The 16248-nt window shown below is 49.0% G+C and overlaps 2 protein-coding genes across 7 annotated transcripts; both read right to left on the minus strand.

Moving 5' to 3' along the window:
- Positions 1 to 967: 967 nt before the first annotated feature.
- LOC139620974 (proteasomal ubiquitin receptor ADRM1-like) lies at positions 968 to 3925 on the minus strand. Of its 2 annotated transcripts, none has more exons than XM_071477090.1 (3): positions 3789 to 3925; positions 3388 to 3491; positions 968 to 1071 (listed from the first exon to the last, which is right to left on the minus strand). In XM_071477090.1, the coding sequence occupies exons 1-3, from the start codon at positions 3907 to 3909 to the stop codon at positions 976 to 978; spliced, it is 321 nt and encodes a 106-aa protein (XP_071333191.1). In that variant the 5' UTR covers positions 3910 to 3925; the 3' UTR covers positions 968 to 975. The 2 variants fall into 2 exon arrangements, with proteins under 2 accessions (XP_071333191.1, XP_071333192.1); XM_071477091.1 differs by lacking the exon at positions 968 to 1071 and adding an exon at positions 2930 to 3178.
- A 198-nt stretch (positions 3926 to 4123) lies between these two features.
- On the minus strand, positions 4124 to 15674 carry LOC139620973 (protein VASP homolog). 5 transcript variants are annotated; one of them, XM_071477084.1, is made up of 9 exons: positions 15095 to 15674; positions 13644 to 13745; positions 13453 to 13518; positions 11963 to 12025; positions 7064 to 7437; positions 5679 to 5889; positions 5313 to 5366; positions 5031 to 5167; positions 4124 to 4258 (listed from the first exon to the last, which is right to left on the minus strand). In XM_071477084.1, the coding sequence occupies exons 4-8, from the start codon at positions 12021 to 12023 to the stop codon at positions 5082 to 5084; spliced, it is 786 nt and encodes a 261-aa protein (XP_071333185.1). In that variant the 5' UTR covers positions 12024 to 12025; positions 13453 to 13518; positions 13644 to 13745; positions 15095 to 15674; the 3' UTR covers positions 4124 to 4258; positions 5031 to 5081. The 5 variants fall into 5 exon arrangements, with proteins under 5 accessions (XP_071333185.1, XP_071333187.1, XP_071333186.1 ...); XM_071477086.1 differs by having other exon boundaries at positions 5313 to 5363; positions 15095 to 15670; XM_071477085.1 differs by lacking the exon at positions 15095 to 15674 and adding an exon at positions 14924 to 15080.
- Between the last annotated feature and the right edge of the window lie 574 nt (positions 15675 to 16248).

The following is a 16248-nucleotide window of genomic DNA, read 5'->3' on the forward strand; positions in this document are numbered from 1 at the left end:
CAGAAATTTATGTTGTGATAATTATCGCAGCATTTTAATGTTTTACTTTAATAAAATAAAATAATTCTGACAATATTTTCACTCTTAAACACTGACCATCTTGTGCTGTGCCAGACTTTGGTAAAACATCATTTAAAAACAGTCAAACAGACATAAGAACCTGCTGTGAGGTGATGTTACAGGTTTTACAGCCGTTTACTGGGGATCTGTTGTCAAACTCATAGTCCTGTACTAGAAAAAGGGCAAAACAAGAGTTCTTAATGTAAAAGAGAAAACATCAGTGGAGTGGTGACAGTGGATAAGTAAAGGGTGGATTAGAGTAGATGTAGCTGTAACTTACAGTCAGGGGATGGTGCCCTGCTTCCAGAACCATCTGCAGCCCAGAGCGTACTTCTCTGGACAGGGAGGACACATGGCGATAGGTAACAGAACAGGTTATCATCTGTGTGTGTTTTTATTCCGGCCAGGTAGCTGTTGTTTGAGCTCTGCTGTGTTCGGACTGAAGGCCCTCTCTCCCTCCCTGCAGACGAGTCCTTGGTCCTGGGTTGGGATCTTGAGATCCAGTTAGAGCTGCGACCTGTCTCAGACTCTGGGCTGCTGTTGCATGCTGGGACGTCTGAGCAGCACCTGAGTTTGGTCCTCATGCAGGGAGAGGTGAGAACGTGCTAGTGAGGGCGGAGTTTAATTATTACTGTGGCGATACTGTAACACAACCTCAAAATGATTGTGTGTGTGTGTGTAGGTGACCACCTAAGTCAGCAGTGGCAAAGGTGAATTCTCTACCTCCTTCACTCCTGAAGAACCTCTGTGTAACGGACACTGGCACACTATCACAGGTGAGTGTAGGTCGACAGACACTGTGACTGTGTGTCGTTGTGTTATTGCCCCGCCTGTTGTAACCATAGACTGTATATAAAAAGGTTGTAACGCTCTTGTGTTGTCTGTGCGTCTCCAGTGGTGAAGAAGAACAATGTTCTACAGCTCCACGTGATTGCAGCCAGCGAGCACAGCGTCGGCCCAAACAGAGCCGCTCTGCAGGGGCCAAGGAGACAGGTTACCTTGGAGGGGCACCTAGTGAGTACACACACACACACCTGTGATTGTGCTCCAGTCTCTGTAATTATTTCTCATTTTGAATATTCCAGATGGAACTCAGAAAGTCAGAGCTCTGACATGTTGAAGTGACAATGTTGATCATTTTATTAATCACAAACACATATTAGGCTGCATTCAACCACATCTCATCTGATCTCATCAATGTTTATTTGCCGAGGATGTGGTCTGAAGAATTGGAGATAGTGAAGCTCAGTCGTTCAATGTTGTGATTAAGTGTTGATGTGACAGAAAAATAACCAGGGCTAAAACCTTTACTGAAGTTTAATTTCAGATCCTCCACATCCGTTATTTAACACAACCTCACAGACTGTTTACTGTCAAACCCACAACTCAAAACCTACCTCTTGAAATTATTTATTTAAGAAAAAAAAAAAAGTTTTCCCAGGTAGTGAATCTTTTATTTTCATAATGACTTAAAATTAATTAGTTTAATTTACTACAAGAAACTGAGAAGTCCATAATATTGGGGATTTTACCTAATGAACTAAACAAATCATTTTTCATTTTCTAAAACTTTTAAACTCTGAGTCATTAATTTTTTTTATCCTAACAGTGCTGCAGTGAATGCAGCAACATTCACCCTAACTACCGCTCAGTCATGTGGTTACAGGCTGCTGTTATGATTGGCTGGTTGGTGTTAGACACAAGTTTGATGGCTGTTGCCTCCTCCTTTTTTTGCTTTAACACCTTGTTCCTCTCTCCGCCCCCGCTCTACCTGCCGGCGTTCCACGGCTGCGTCCACCGGGCGACCATCAACCACCAACCCGTCATGTTGTCCAAACCGTGGGGACGCAGGGCTGCCCACACATGTAAACCCAACACACAGTCTTATCCTCACATTCCCCAACTACAAATTACTGTTGGTGGGTGTCATGTTACTGTAGCTAATTTAAAATATATATGAATATTTATTGTATATTTTCAGAAAAATGTTATTATTTTCCTGTTGTCGCATTATTACTGGTTTGTTATTGTGCTACAGCAGTGACACATAGAGATGCACTAGTACTTCAAATATCAACTCTAAAATCATAAATCAATTATAAAATGTGTAATATATTGTAAATAAAGGCAGCACAGCCTGAGCTTTTTTCTAGAGGTGATGAAAAATTAATTATAACTTGGATCATTTATTTTTTTGTCTTTTGGCTCCAAACAACTTTCCTGAATCTGCAATATATTCCAGTGCAGGATGTGAACAGCTGTGTATTGTGCATCTCTAGCAGAGAATGTTGAGGATACCTACTGTCGGTACACTGTGAACACAAATGTATGAGCAACGTCCTCAGGCAGCGCAGACGGGCAATGTTTCCTGCAACAAAGGCCAGGACCAAACGATGGACAAATTTAACACGAATGAGACTAAGTGGAAAAGGGGCTAAGACTGACTGATCAACACTGATTTTTCTGCAGACAACTTTATAGCAGACAAGGTGCTATAAAGTTGGTAATTAACCCCAAATTTAATTGATTATTGTTAGTGAACACAATTCGAAACAGCTCTATAATCACAACCATCTTTAAGTGTCACGACAGATTCTCTGAAGTCGTAAACACAGCACTGTCCCCTCCGCCAGCTCCTGTCCCATTGCAGGCAGCGTTTCCTGTCTCTATTCCATCGTTAATGTAAACCTTTACCAAACGTGTGTGAAGCTTGTTATGTTATATAACCACTTAAAAAAAAAAATCTCACAGAAAGCAAGCTGAAATACAGAAAGAAAACAAGATCAAACTTTAAGGCTTAGTCCCCAACACAATAAAACTTCCTCTCTCCTTTCAGAGTAAAAGTAATGGTCATAAGCAGTAAGGCTGTTTACATGTGGTCACAGTAGGGAAACTGGCCTAACTTATCTCTATACAGCTTCATCCTGAGTAGGAGCAGAGTGTTGCCTTCGGTACAGAAAAGTCAAAGACAACATTGAAGAGAGGGAGGTAAAGAAAAGGCAGTGAAATATAGAGGAGAGAAGGGATCAGAGGTCACTGAGGCTCGGCAGGTTGAGCTCTAATCCAGACTCATGTCCTCGTCGTCCTCTTTCTTCTCTTTGGAGTCTCCTTTGCTGCCCTGCAAATACATAAATAAGTATATGATAATAGAAATGGGGAGAAAAATAGAAAAACTATTCTATCAATTATTTACAAATTAATACAGTGACTCTTTAGTTTATAAAATGTCAGAAAATGGTGAAAAGTTATAATTTCCCACAGCTCTAGGTAACATGTGAAACCCCGAGATACTCAGTTTATCTATTTGTGTGTGTGTTTGTCTCTCACCTCCTCTGTTGGCGGCGTCCACAGCCTCCGCTGGCAGACCAAACCTGACTCATGAGCGGGCCAAGCTGCCCGGAGGCCAAGGCACTGCTGAACATACTCATCGACTGCAGGAGAGAGGAATCACAATCAGTGGGGATTATTCAACCCTGTCTGACGTCAGCAGACAAAAATTAAACATACGTATGGCCTCATGAAATTAACTGTGGTACCGTGTTATAATTACTGTTAACAAATGACACCATAATGGAGATGAATGGTATCCAACTGCATCTCTACCATCACCTGATTAGCTGGAATCAATAAAGAGCTGGTGACCTGCTAATCAGGTGTCAGGTGAGGGTACTAGGTCTTCATCAGGCCATAATGAAAACATAACACTGGTGTAAATCTTTTCTTCCTACCTGCTGGAGCTGAGGTGAGTTGAGTGTGTTCTGGATCTCTTCTGCGCTCTGAGGTAAACTCTCTCCGCTGGGGAGGAAGCCTCTGCTGGACCTCAGCATTAGTCAGGATGGGAGCCATCATCTCTGGGGTACAAACACTGGCCAGGTCCACTAGAGAAGAAGAGAGGACGTCCTGTTGGTATTCTTAACTTTCTGTTTTTATACCGTTTTCTTTTCAGTGTTTTTAGTGCCTTGTTTAAAGCACTGCTGTTGTGTCAGTGTGTTCAGATAAACTTGCCTTGGTCAACCAGAGCAGCAGAAAAAGCCCTGCATCACTGCCAAACCAGGATTTTATCCCCTTCCATTCAATCGTCCCACTGCCGCTGGGACGTTCATGGTGTCGAGGATGCTCTGAAGGTCACTAAGCTGGATGGGCTGGTGGGAGGCAGGGCTTCCATCAGAGGCTGGGGCCAGAGGAGTCTGAGCTGAGGCTACAAACAACAATGGCAAACAAGGAGGTGTCAAGGTTTTCAGATAATACAATGCAAACAGTAAACAGGTTACTAGAAATGAAACACTTGGCACTCTTGGTTTTCATTAAAATGCTCCATGCCCTGGCACCTTTACTTTCTCTTTATGTATTAGGTCATTGCAGCATGATGTCATTAAGATTAAGTTCCTTAACCTAATTGAACTTTTCCACTAGAGTTAATAAACATAAAAAATAATAAATAAAGCACCATGGAAACCTATAACTTCGACAAAAACTGTGAAATTAAAGCAACAATATTAGATACTTGCCCTGATTGTACGGTAATGAGATAAGATTACAAGTCTAATAACATTCAGTGCTATGCAAAGGTTTTAGCCATTAAGATTTAGATTTGTATTCATCTCACAGTCCAATCAGGGAGACATCTGATCGATCCCAAATTCATTCTGCAGTATGACAATATGTCCAAACATACAGCTAATGGAGGAACGTCATCCTTCTGTCACGCAGCATTCGGCTGACTAATGGTGTAACATCAGTGAGTCAGTCAGTGAGTGACTTTCACATTTATAGGACAGGCCCTGCTGTTGTGATTCAGCCAAAAGTAACTGTCAGTAGCGGCCCTATTCCTTTGCCTTTGGTTGTGAAGCTCCCACATTATTTATTGCACACTGAAAAAAAAAGCTGTTTACGAGGATCAAAATAATAACGTCATGACGGGGGTGTCATTCTTGATTGCTGGATGACTGACAGAGACCACAGTCAAGTACCTGGTGTGGAGGGAGCAACACCAGGAGGTGACACAGCCGAGGCAGCAGGAGTCACAGGGGTGGTAGGGGCCTGAGAAAAGCCCAGTCTGGGGGCTCTGCCTGATGATGGAGTGGCTGCTGTCGATTGGCTACGAGAGCTGGGGAGGATGGAGGGGACAGAGTTAAGGGAAGCAGGTTCTCACTGTAGTTCATGATTATGCATTTCCTTACATCTGCTATAGAACAGTCAGTTCTGTGAAGGGCAGTGACGTGAGCTGATGTTTATCTTGTGTTCAGTCTCACCTGGATGAGGAGCTGCTTGTAGCTGGTCCTCCGCTGCTAGAGCTCCCAGAACTCCTTGGACAAATGCAAACAAATCAAAAAGCGTCCAAATTGTTCTGAAATTCTTATTAATTTGGGCTGTGAACTGAGACAAATCCCACGTTTTAAACTACTTATTTAGCTCAATATTTCTAATAAAGTTTGACAATGTGGATGAAAACAAGGTGAACAAAAATCAGCAGTGGAAAGACTGGTGGTGTTATTCTTCTTGGTTTCAACACATAATTTGGTTTATTTTTCAGAGTTACTTCCTGGCAAAGCCTTTGCTGTGGTGAGTGTGAGAGAGGACCAATACGTACATCATTAAAAACACCTATTGCTGCTCACCCAGTCCACCCAATCCTGTCGGCCCAATCAGCTGCATCAGCTGGTTGTGGCTCATATTTCCCAGCAGGTTTTGCAGGCCTCCCTCTACTCCGAGCGCAGAGAGCTCATGGCCGCTGCCGCCTCCGCTGCCTGGTGCTCCGGGCATGGGGGGGTTGTTCAAATACTCATTCACCTTGCGACAGTACTCATTATCCTTGTCCGTCTTTGGCTCCTGATGGGAAAATGGGCACACAAGAAATCCTTGAAGTCAGAGATAAATGTATTGTATAAATGTATATATGTATGTATACAGGTATACATGGAAACCAAAGCTAAACTGGGATGTGAGTACTATACTGATCACGGCCATGCACGCTCTGTCAATATGAGTGTAACTATCTCTTTTGTTGTTTATCCTTTCAGTCACCTCTCCACACCTGGGCCAAATTAACCCCCTGATGGGCACTGGGGCAAAGACTTGTAGTTGGGCCCCTAATGACCCCAACTATACACAGCAGTTTCATCATTTCCTCAGGAAATAACTAAAAGCTGAATTAAGTAATTCAATCAACTGATCAGCAAGTTTTCAGTGACAAAAATTCACAAGTCCTAGTCTCTCAAATATGAATGTTTGACAATATTCTGACATCACTGAACCAAATCTCTCTGGGCTTTAGATCGTTGGTTTACAACCTTTGCCTGATTCTGAACTGTAATTACATAGTTTAGTCACAAGGTGTCAGCACTTTGAAGCTGTCCTCCTTCATAGCTGCCGCTTCCTTCTCTAGTGAGAAATCATTCCTCAGATCGAACGCTTCCTTTTCCCATCACCTCACCTTCAAAATCATCTTTTTCTTTCAGCCCTGAAGCACCTTTAAGGTCTAAAATATCTTCTTTGAGCTGCTCTTTCTCCCGTGGATCCTCCTCTCTTCCATCACTGTGCTTAACGTCCAGTGAGCAGCAGATGATGAGAGAGAGTCCACTGAGGGAGGAAGTACCCAGTATTAGTATGATGTTCCTAATAAAGTGCTCACTGAGTGTGCATCCATGGTTATTTTGTGCCTCCCTCTCAAAGCTGCAGCACCAAGTAATGATGACGTTATTTATTTTAACCAAATGTGGACACATGTATTCACACATGTGAAGGATTATTTGCAGCAAAATTATTTCTTCACTTGAACTGTAATCTTTAAGTTTTTCATATTTTGGAGAATGGTTTGCAGTGATGTAATAATACATGAACAAATAGTAGTTAATGTGCTGAGTGGTGCTTTAAATAGCTTACACGAGGAAAAGAAGAATGTGATCTGTGAGAGACTGAAGGACAGGAAGCTGTGAGGGAGGTAAATAACAGCAGAACTGAGTGGATACAGGTGATTCTCGTCACAGCAGGTGTGGTACTGTACCTGTTGCGTGGTCATTCCGTCCTGATGTTCGCAGATGTTGGCCGCCTTAGCAGAGTCAGTCTCATGTGTCTCCTCCTCCCTCTTGTTCTCGGTCCTACCTGATCCGTCATCGTTCACGTCTGCGGCGTCAGGCTCTGGCTGCAGATCTGCCTCCACACAGTCTCCCTGAGCTGCCGGAGCTGGTGCTGGTGTCTGTACTGGTTCCACTGGTGGTGACGTCAGTGCGGGGACTGTCTCTTTAACTGGTTCCACGACAGAGTCCAGGTTCTGGATGAAGGTTTCCTGATGCTGTTTTGGTTCACTGGGCTCTTTGGGTTCTTCTGGCTCTGGTTCAGGAACGTCCTCCACAACCGAGACAACGAAACCTGTTGATCCTGAATGTTGTTAAAATTAACAACACTTAATATTTATGCTCCAGGACTGAGTTCACATGTCCTTTTAGTATTAGTCATCATATAATGTGGTTTCAGATATTTCACAGGTTCTTCTCGCCTCGGTCTGAGCTTTAAAATCAAAAGATCGACTGGATTTTCTATGTTTCTGTTTACGAGGTTTCATGAGCTCTGGTATGAAGCTCTCAGGTGTTTAAACCTTATAAAAAATTGCGAGGTTGCGAGGCTGGACAGCCCGACCCCCAGGCGGCCCTGCGCCCAGCCATCGGGCTCGTTCAGCCTCGCGCGAGGCTGGACAGCCCGACCCCCAGGCGGCCCTGCGCCCAGCCATCGGGCTCGTTCAGCCTCGCGCGAGGCTGGACAGCCCGACCCCCAGGCGGCCCTGCGCCCAGCCATCGGGCTCGTTCAGCCTCGCGCGAGGCTGGACAGCCCGACCCCCAGGCGGCCCTGCGCCCAGCCATCGGGCTCGTTCAGCCTCGCGCGAGGCTGGACAGCCCGACCCCCAGGCGGCCCTGCGCCCAGCCATCGGGCTCGTTCAGCCTCGCGCGAGGCTGGACAGCCCGACCCCCAGGCGGCCCTGCGCCCAGCCATCGGGCTCGTTCAGCCTCGCGCGAGGCTGGACAGCCCGACCCCCAGGCGGCCCTGCGCCCAGCCATCGGGCTCGTTCAGCCTCGCGCGAGGCTGGACAGCCCGACCCCCAGGCGGCCCTGCGCCCAGCCATCGGGCTCGTTCAGCCTCGCGCGAGGCTGGACAGCCCGACCCCCAGGCGGCCCTGCGCCCAGCCATCGGGCTCGTTCAGCCTCGCGCGAGGCTGGACAGCCCGACCCCCAGGCGGCCCTGCGCCCAGCCATCGGGCTCGTTCAGCCTCGCGCGAGGCTGGACAGCCCGACCCCCAGGCGGCCCTGCGCCCAGCCATCGGGCTCGTTCAGCCTCGCGCGAGGCTGGACAGCCCGACCCCCAGGCGGCCCTGCGCCCAGCCATCGGGCTCGTTCAGCCTCGCGCGAGGCTGGACAGCCCGACCCCCAGGCGGCCCTGCGCCCAGCCATCGGGCTCGTTCAGCCTCGCGCGAGGCTGGACAGCCCGACCCCCAGGCGGCCCTGCGCCCAGCCATCGGGCTCGTTCAGCCTCGCGCGAGGCTGGACAGCCCGACCCCCAGGCGGCCCTGCGCCCAGCCATCGGGCTCGTTCAGCCTCGCGCGAGGCTGGACAGCCCGACCCCCAGGCGGCCCTGCGCCCAGCCATCGGGCTCGTTCAGCCTCGCGCGAGGCTGGACAGCCCGACCCCCAGGCGGCCCTGCGCCCAGCCATCGGGCTCGTTCAGCCTCGCGCGAGGCTGGACAGCCCGACCCCCAGGCGGCCCTGCGCCCAGCCATCGGGCTCGTTCAGCCTCGCGCGAGGCTGGACAGCCCGACCCCCAGGCGGCCCTGCGCCCAGCCATCGGGCTCGTTCAGCCTCGCGCGAGGCTGGACAGCCCGACCCCCAGGCGGCCCTGCGCCCAGCCATCGGGCTCGTTCAGCCTCGCGCGAGGCTGGACAGCCCGACCCCCAGGCGGCCCTGCGCCCAGCCATCGGGCTCGTTCAGCCTCGCGCGAGGCTGGACAGCCCGACCCCCAGGCGGCCCTGCGCCCAGCCATCGGGCTCGTTCAGCCTCGCGCGAGGCTGGACAGCCCGACCCCCAGGCGGCCCTGCGCCCAGCCATCGGGCTCGTTCAGCCTCGCGCGAGGCTGGACAGCCCGACCCCCAGGCGGCCCTGCGCCCAGCCATCGGGCTCGTTCAGCCTCGCGCGAGGCTGGACAGCCCGACCCCCAGGCGGCCCTGCGCCCAGCCATCGGGCTCGTTCAGCCTCGCGCGAGGCTGGACAGCCCGACCCCCAGGCGGCCCTGCGCCCAGCCATCGGGCTCGTTCAGCCTCGCGCGAGGCTGGACAGCCCGACCCCCAGGCGGCCCTGCGCCCAGCCATCGGGCTCGTTCAGCCTCGCGCGAGGCTGGACAGCCCGACCCCCAGGCGGCCCTGCGCCCAGCCATCGGGCTCGTTCAGCCTCGCGCGAGGCTGGACAGCCCGACCCCCAGGCGGCCCTGCGCCCAGCCATCGGGCTCGTTCAGCCTCGCGCGAGGCTGGACAGCCCGACCCCCAGGCGGCCCTGCGCCCAGCCATCGGGCTCGTTCAGCCTCGCGCGAGGCTGGACAGCCCGACCCCCAGGCGGCCCTGCGCCCAGCCATCGGGCTCGTTCAGCCTCGCGCGAGGCTGGACAGCCCGACCCCCAGGCGGCCCTGCGCCCAGCCATCGGGCTCGTTCAGCCTCGCGCGAGGCTGGACAGCCCGACCCCCAGGCGGCCCTGCGCCCAGCCATCGGGCTCGTTCAGCCTCGCGCGAGGCTGGACAGCCCGACCCCCAGGCGGCCCTGCGCCCAGCCATCGGGCTCGTTCAGCCTCGCGCGAGGCTGGACAGCCCGACCCCCAGGCGGCCCTGCGCCCAGCCATCGGGCTCGTTCAGCCTCGCGCGAGGCTGGACAGCCCGACCCCCAGGCGGCCCTGCGCCCAGCCATCGGGCTCGTTCAGCCTCGCGCGAGGCTGGACAGCCCGACCCCCAGGCGGCCCTGCGCCCAGCCATCGGGCTCGTTCAGCCTCGCGCGAGGCTGGACAGCCCGACCCCCAGGCGGCCCTGCGCCCAGCCATCGGGCTCGTTCAGCCTCGCGCGAGGCTGGACAGCCCGACCCCCAGGCGGCCCTGCGCCCAGCCATCGGGCTCGTTCAGCCTCGCGCGAGGCTGGACAGCCCGACCCCCAGGCGGCCCTGCGCCCAGCCATCGGGCTCGTTCAGCCTCGCGCGAGGCTGGACAGCCCGACCCCCAGGCGGCCCTGCGCCCAGCCATCGGGCTCGTTCAGCCTCGCGCGAGGCTGGACAGCCCGACCCCCAGGCGGCCCTGCGCCCAGCCATCGGGCTCGTTCAGCCTCGCGCGAGGCTGGACAGCCCGACCCCCAGGCGGCCCTGCGCCCAGCCATCGGGCTCGTTCAGCCTCGCGCGAGGCTGGACAGCCCGACCCCCAGGCGGCCCTGCGCCCAGCCATCGGGCTCGTTCAGCCTCGCGCGAGGCTGGACAGCCCGACCCCCAGGCGGCCCTGCGCCCAGCCATCGGGCTCGTTCAGCCTCGCGCGAGGCTGGACAGCCCGACCCCCAGGCGGCCCTGCGCCCAGCCATCGGGCTCGTTCAGCCTCGCGCGAGGCTGGACAGCCCGACCCCCAGGCGGCCCTGCGCCCAGCCATCGGGCTCGTTCAGCCTCGCGCGAGGCTGGACAGCCCGACCCCCAGGCGGCCCTGCGCCCAGCCATCGGGCTCGTTCAGCCTCGCGCGAGGCTGGACAGCCCGACCCCCAGGCGGCCCTGCGCCCAGCCATCGGGCTCGTTCAGCCTCGCGCGAGGCTGGACAGCCCGACCCCCAGGCGGCCCTGCGCCCAGCCATCGGGCTCGTTCAGCCTCGCGCGAGGCTACTCCCCCGACTTACTCCCCCGACTTACTCCCCCGACTTACTCCCCCGACTTACTCCCCCGACTTACTCCCCCGACTTACTCCCCCGACTTACTCCCCCGACTTACTCCCCCGACTTACTCCCCCGACTTACTCCCCCGACTTACTCCCCCGACTTACTCCCCCGACTTACTCCCCCGACTTACTCCCCCGACTTACTCCCCCGACTTACTCCCCCGACTTACTCCCCCGACTTACTCCCCCGACTTACTCCCCCGACTTACTCCCCCGACTTACTCCCCCGACTTACTCCCCCGACTTACTCCCCCGACTTACTCCCCCGACTTACTCCCCCGACTTACTCCCCCGACCCCATATAGGCTCAAATTAGGGTCCAAATGATTTGGAATTTGGGAAGTAATGTTTACAAATAATTCCAAAAGTTGTAGTTGTAAATCAAACTTTGTAAATCTGTAAAATAAATCTGCAGGAGAAATGGAAGTTTGTGTATGTGAAAAAAAACATTTAACCTTTGACAAAGACATTTGTATTTGCTACAAAGACAGACTCTCTGAATAAAACTACACAAATGGTCAGTGGTGAGGGTTTAACATAAATAAATAAAATAAATGCTTTTGTAAATGTCTGTGTACAGATAAAAAGCTGAAAACTGTAAAACTCAGTGGCTCACACACACAGCAGAGTTTCACAGTTTCCTGCTCTGTATCAGCACAGTTGTTGACAAAACCATTTATTTATTTATTTATTTAGTGTTTTTGTTGAACCTCAACACTGATCATTTGTTCATAGTTTTGAGTCACAAAGTCTTTTTTTTTGTAACAAATACAAATGTCTTTGTTAAAAGGAAAAAATAGTTTTCCCATGCACAGACTTGACTTTCTCATACAGATTCATTTCACAGGTTTACAAAGGTTGATTTACAACTACAAACGTTGGAATTATTTGTGAACATCACTTCACAAGTTCAAAATCATTTGGACCCTAATTTGAGCCTATATCGGTATGGGGTGGAGTCAAGAATATGACTTACCGTTTTTGCTGGTTGTGGAGGACGGCAAGGTGTGGTATTGGCCCGAGTTGGATTCCGGCATCCCTATGAAAACATACAATGGTACTGTATTAAATACAATGACTTTCCATTGCAGGGCAAAGTTGTAGATAAAGTGATATTTTACACCTTGTAGAGTCTTGGTCAGTAAAGTGAAAAATCAAACAGAGTTGTTACTGTGAAGTTCCTCATTAATTCATCATTATATCATCAAATAAGTTCCTTAACAACCAATCACAGACAGCAAGTTTCCAAACAAGTATATTAATTGTCATCACTAATTTATCAAAAAACCAACATGGATGTGATTACAAATATGAATACTTGTGTTGAAACATGCTGTCTCTATTCGTTGTGAAGTAATTCATTGTGATATAATGACAAAGTAATGAGGACCTACTCTGTAACAACTCTGTTTGATGCATCACTTTGCTTCACAAAGCTATGCAAGCTGTAAAAAAAACAAAAAAAAGACAAATTTCCCTTTAGTTTACAACATAGTTCTGTTCTAATGTGTTGTAAATTACCCTCTAAGAACATAATTCTAGTTTTGTCTAATTTGATACCAAGTACAGCTCGTTATGTCTTATTAGTGTACAGTGAAAAGTGCAAATAAGATTTGCATTTGTAAAAAGAAAAACTGAAGTGAAAAATAAAAACTGAGCAACTGATATCAGTGGTGAGGTAACGCAAAGACACTGTGGAAGACGGTGCTTTTACCAAATCTGTGAACACATACAGAGCAGCAAACTGTAGAACTTGATGCTCAAAATTCCTACACAGTGTACGACCCTGAGGTTACAAGTACAATTTTGACTCCATCCTCACACTTTAAAAATGATTGGACAAATACGGTCCAATGACAAAGCAGATTCCACTCAGAGAGCAGGTGGTTCTGTTGGCTTCATCTGTCGCAGATCCTGAACGGTGTAGTAGATTTTAAAGCCAGCGCTGTCGTCCATCTTGAAAATCTACCACATCTTTCAGGATGTGCGATAGAGATGAAGATACCAGAACCACCTGCCCTCTAATTGGCCTCTGCTTTGTGATTGGACCGTCTTTGTCCAATCATTTTAAGGTGTAAGGATGGCGTCAAAATTGTGATTGTAAATTCAGTGTCACACACCGTGTAGGAACTTTGAACACCAAGTTTTACACAGTTTTCTGCTTTGTATCTATACACAGACATTGACAAAAGCAGTTTTTCCACTGTGTCTTTGTGTTACCTCACCACTAATTTTATTTGGTCAGATTTTAAAATCACACGGTCTTTTTACAAATACAAATCTCCTCTACACAAGCACAATGTCTTCACATGTATATACTTGAGTTTCTCATACAGATTTTGCAGGTCTACAAAGATTGACTTAAAACTACGTTTGGAATTACTTGTGAACATCACTTTATAAGCTCAAAATCCTTTGATCCTAGTTTAGGCATAGGTATGTGATGGAGTCATGCCCATGACTTACCATTTTTTGCTGGTTGTGGGGCACCATACAGGATGTGGTCCTGGCCTGAGGCGGGTCCTGGGATCTCTATGAAAACAGGCAGTTATATTAATATACATTTTCCATTGCAGGGCAAATCAAGACATTTTAGGCAGCTTTTCACAAAACAATATTGAGAAACATTTTTACTTTACATAATTCATTTCACTTACCATTATAAACTCAGTCAAGTGCAAGTTATGAAGTTAGCTCCCATCAGTTTCAAAGGAGGTTACCGCACACAGCTCCAACCGCAGATACTGTTAACAGGAATCCTGGAAAGATTTTTAAAACCTTACATTACTTGGTTGTGGTTTAAGTGGCATTTACCTGTGCCAAAAAAAAAGAGAAGTTGTTTTTTTGTTTTTTTTTTTAAACCTTACTGATTGGACAATGACAATCCAATCACAAAGTCAGTCAGTCAGAGGGCAGGTCATTCAGTTGCCTTCAGCTCCATGGCAGATGCTGAAAGGTGTAGTAGATTTTCAAGCCCATGCTGTCCTCCATCTTGAAAATCTACTACACCTTTCAGGGTATAGGCAGAGATGAAGTTAAAGCAACCACCTGCTCCCTGATTGGACTCTGCTTTGTGGGATTGTCGCTGTCCAATCAGATTAAGTTTAAAAAATAAAATAAAAATAAAAAAGTCAGAATGTGTACTTGTAATTTTTGGGCATAGGGGTGGGCGATCTGGCCAAAGGTCATATGTCAATCTTTCAAGCTTTATCACGATCTACATTGTTTCCACTGATTTTATTGTGAAAGTCCTTACCGGAAGTAACGACGTCTTTTTCCGCCGCTTTGACACCAACTCCAGATGTTAGCTAGCTAGCTAGCTAGCAGCTCTTCCTCGCCAACAATGTTGTCTTTCATGTACAAACTGTGCCACAACCAATCACATTTCTCGCTGAGCTCATGTGGAGTATTCTTTTGGACAGCACAGTTATTTATGAGGTGTTATAAGCACTTTGATTTTAAAGTGAAGTTGCTGCTAACCAGCCGCTAACCAGCCGCTAACCAGCTGCCCCGCCTCCTGTGTGCCGCCTTTACCACAGGTGTCTCATTGGCTGGTGACGTCAGCTCTTGTTCTGCTCAGGTGAAGAATATAATAATATATAATATAATGTAATATAATATATGTCTGTGAGCCAAATGCAGCAGGCTGCAGAACAAGGGCCGCTATCTCCAGCTGCGGTTAGCAGGCTAGCTGCGGTTAGCAGGCTAGCTGTTTAACAGGTGACAGTGGACAGGTTAGCAGCATTAACCCTGGACATTAACCAGGGCTATCTAAATATAGCAGCTTTAATGAAGGCATCTCTACATTCATATTAAAAGTTGATCATATGCCAAAGTCAGATCACCCAGCCCTGGTTTCACAGTTGTCTGCTCTGTATCTGCACAAAGATTTGAACAAAAGCACAACTTCTGTCACATCGTCTCTGCATCAGCTCACCACTGGTGTCTCCAACAATAACATCACTTCTCAGAGATTCAGCAGCTACAAAAACTCTGTTCAGTATATTCAGCGTATATAAGCATCAATATTTCAGTTCATTTCTCTTATGATGCAAAGGCCTCGTCCTCCAACCAAACAGGCTCTGATGAATAAAGTGAACTCTCTTACCTTCGGTGCTGCAGAGGAGCAGATCCGCTGGAGGCTGTTGACAGAGCAAAGCTTCAGTTTCTGCCTCATGTTTGTTTGTCGCTGGTTTTTAAAGAAGAAAACGCGCGTTTTCTGCCCAATCAGCGCAGGAGGGCAGCGGATAAACAGCGGCTCTCTGCGGCTCTGCGGCTTCCTCGTCTCTTCCGGTTCACCGGCCTCCCCACTGTCACAAGGATCAGCTGTTTCTGCGTGTTTGTCCCCGGTTTATATTTCTGACATTACTCATATTATTCTGGCAAAGACTCGACCGAGTCTAACGAGTTTGTTTCCGGTTTATATTTCTGACATTACTCATATTATTCTGGCAAAGACTCGACCGAGTCTAACGAGTTTGTTTCCGGTTTGTCTCATGGACACACGGGAAATATTAAAGCAGAAACATGAAGGCCAGAAAAACCAGGAAGTGCCAGGAAATGTTTAAAGTTCATAAACTGCAGCGGTGAGTGAAGGTAGAAGCCCAACAACAGCTGTGCACAAAGTTTAACTTACTAGTAAATAATAATCACAACATTCATAAACGCAGTTCATTCGTTTGAAAGCAACTTTGAATAAATAAAAGGCTTAAATGTCAGAAGTGCTTCCTGGGCCCCAGGACCAGTGAAGTCTGTGTCTGAAAACACGTCACTCTGTCCTGAAGCTGGAAACCAGAGAATCCTCCAGAGACAACACAACAACTGTGAAATGTTAGCAGCTGTGTCTTCCATCAAAATACTGATTAAAATCTGTAAGTGATCAATGAAAATGTTTAATGCAGGAAATGCATCAGTCTTTAATTGAATCACTCACATTGAGAGCAAATGAACAAATACAGCAGAAAAACAGACTCTGGAACCATCGACTGAAAAAGTCAAAGGTTTGTTCTCAGCATCTACAGCTGAAATTAATTTGAGCCACTGGGGGGAGATGAGTTACTTTGCTAACCCTATAATCTACAGTAGCTGTGTTGTGTTCCTCCTGACACGTCTCATTTGGCTTTAAATTGGGCACAAAATTTGAAATTTGAATCTCATTTCGGGCCAAGAAATGATATAAACATTTTATGGCCTCACAGCATCAGAGCCCCGTTCACTGTTAAAGAGCAAACCGGGTCGACATCGAACATTAATGTTCTCATT

This window comes from Trachinotus anak, unplaced genomic scaffold (genome assembly GCF_046630095.1).
Source record: "Trachinotus anak isolate AG129_WGS33_773 ecotype Australia unplaced genomic scaffold, CSIRO_AGI_Tana_v1 ptg000004l, whole genome shotgun sequence".
Taxonomy (NCBI): Eukaryota; Metazoa; Chordata; class Actinopteri; order Carangiformes; family Carangidae; genus Trachinotus; species Trachinotus anak.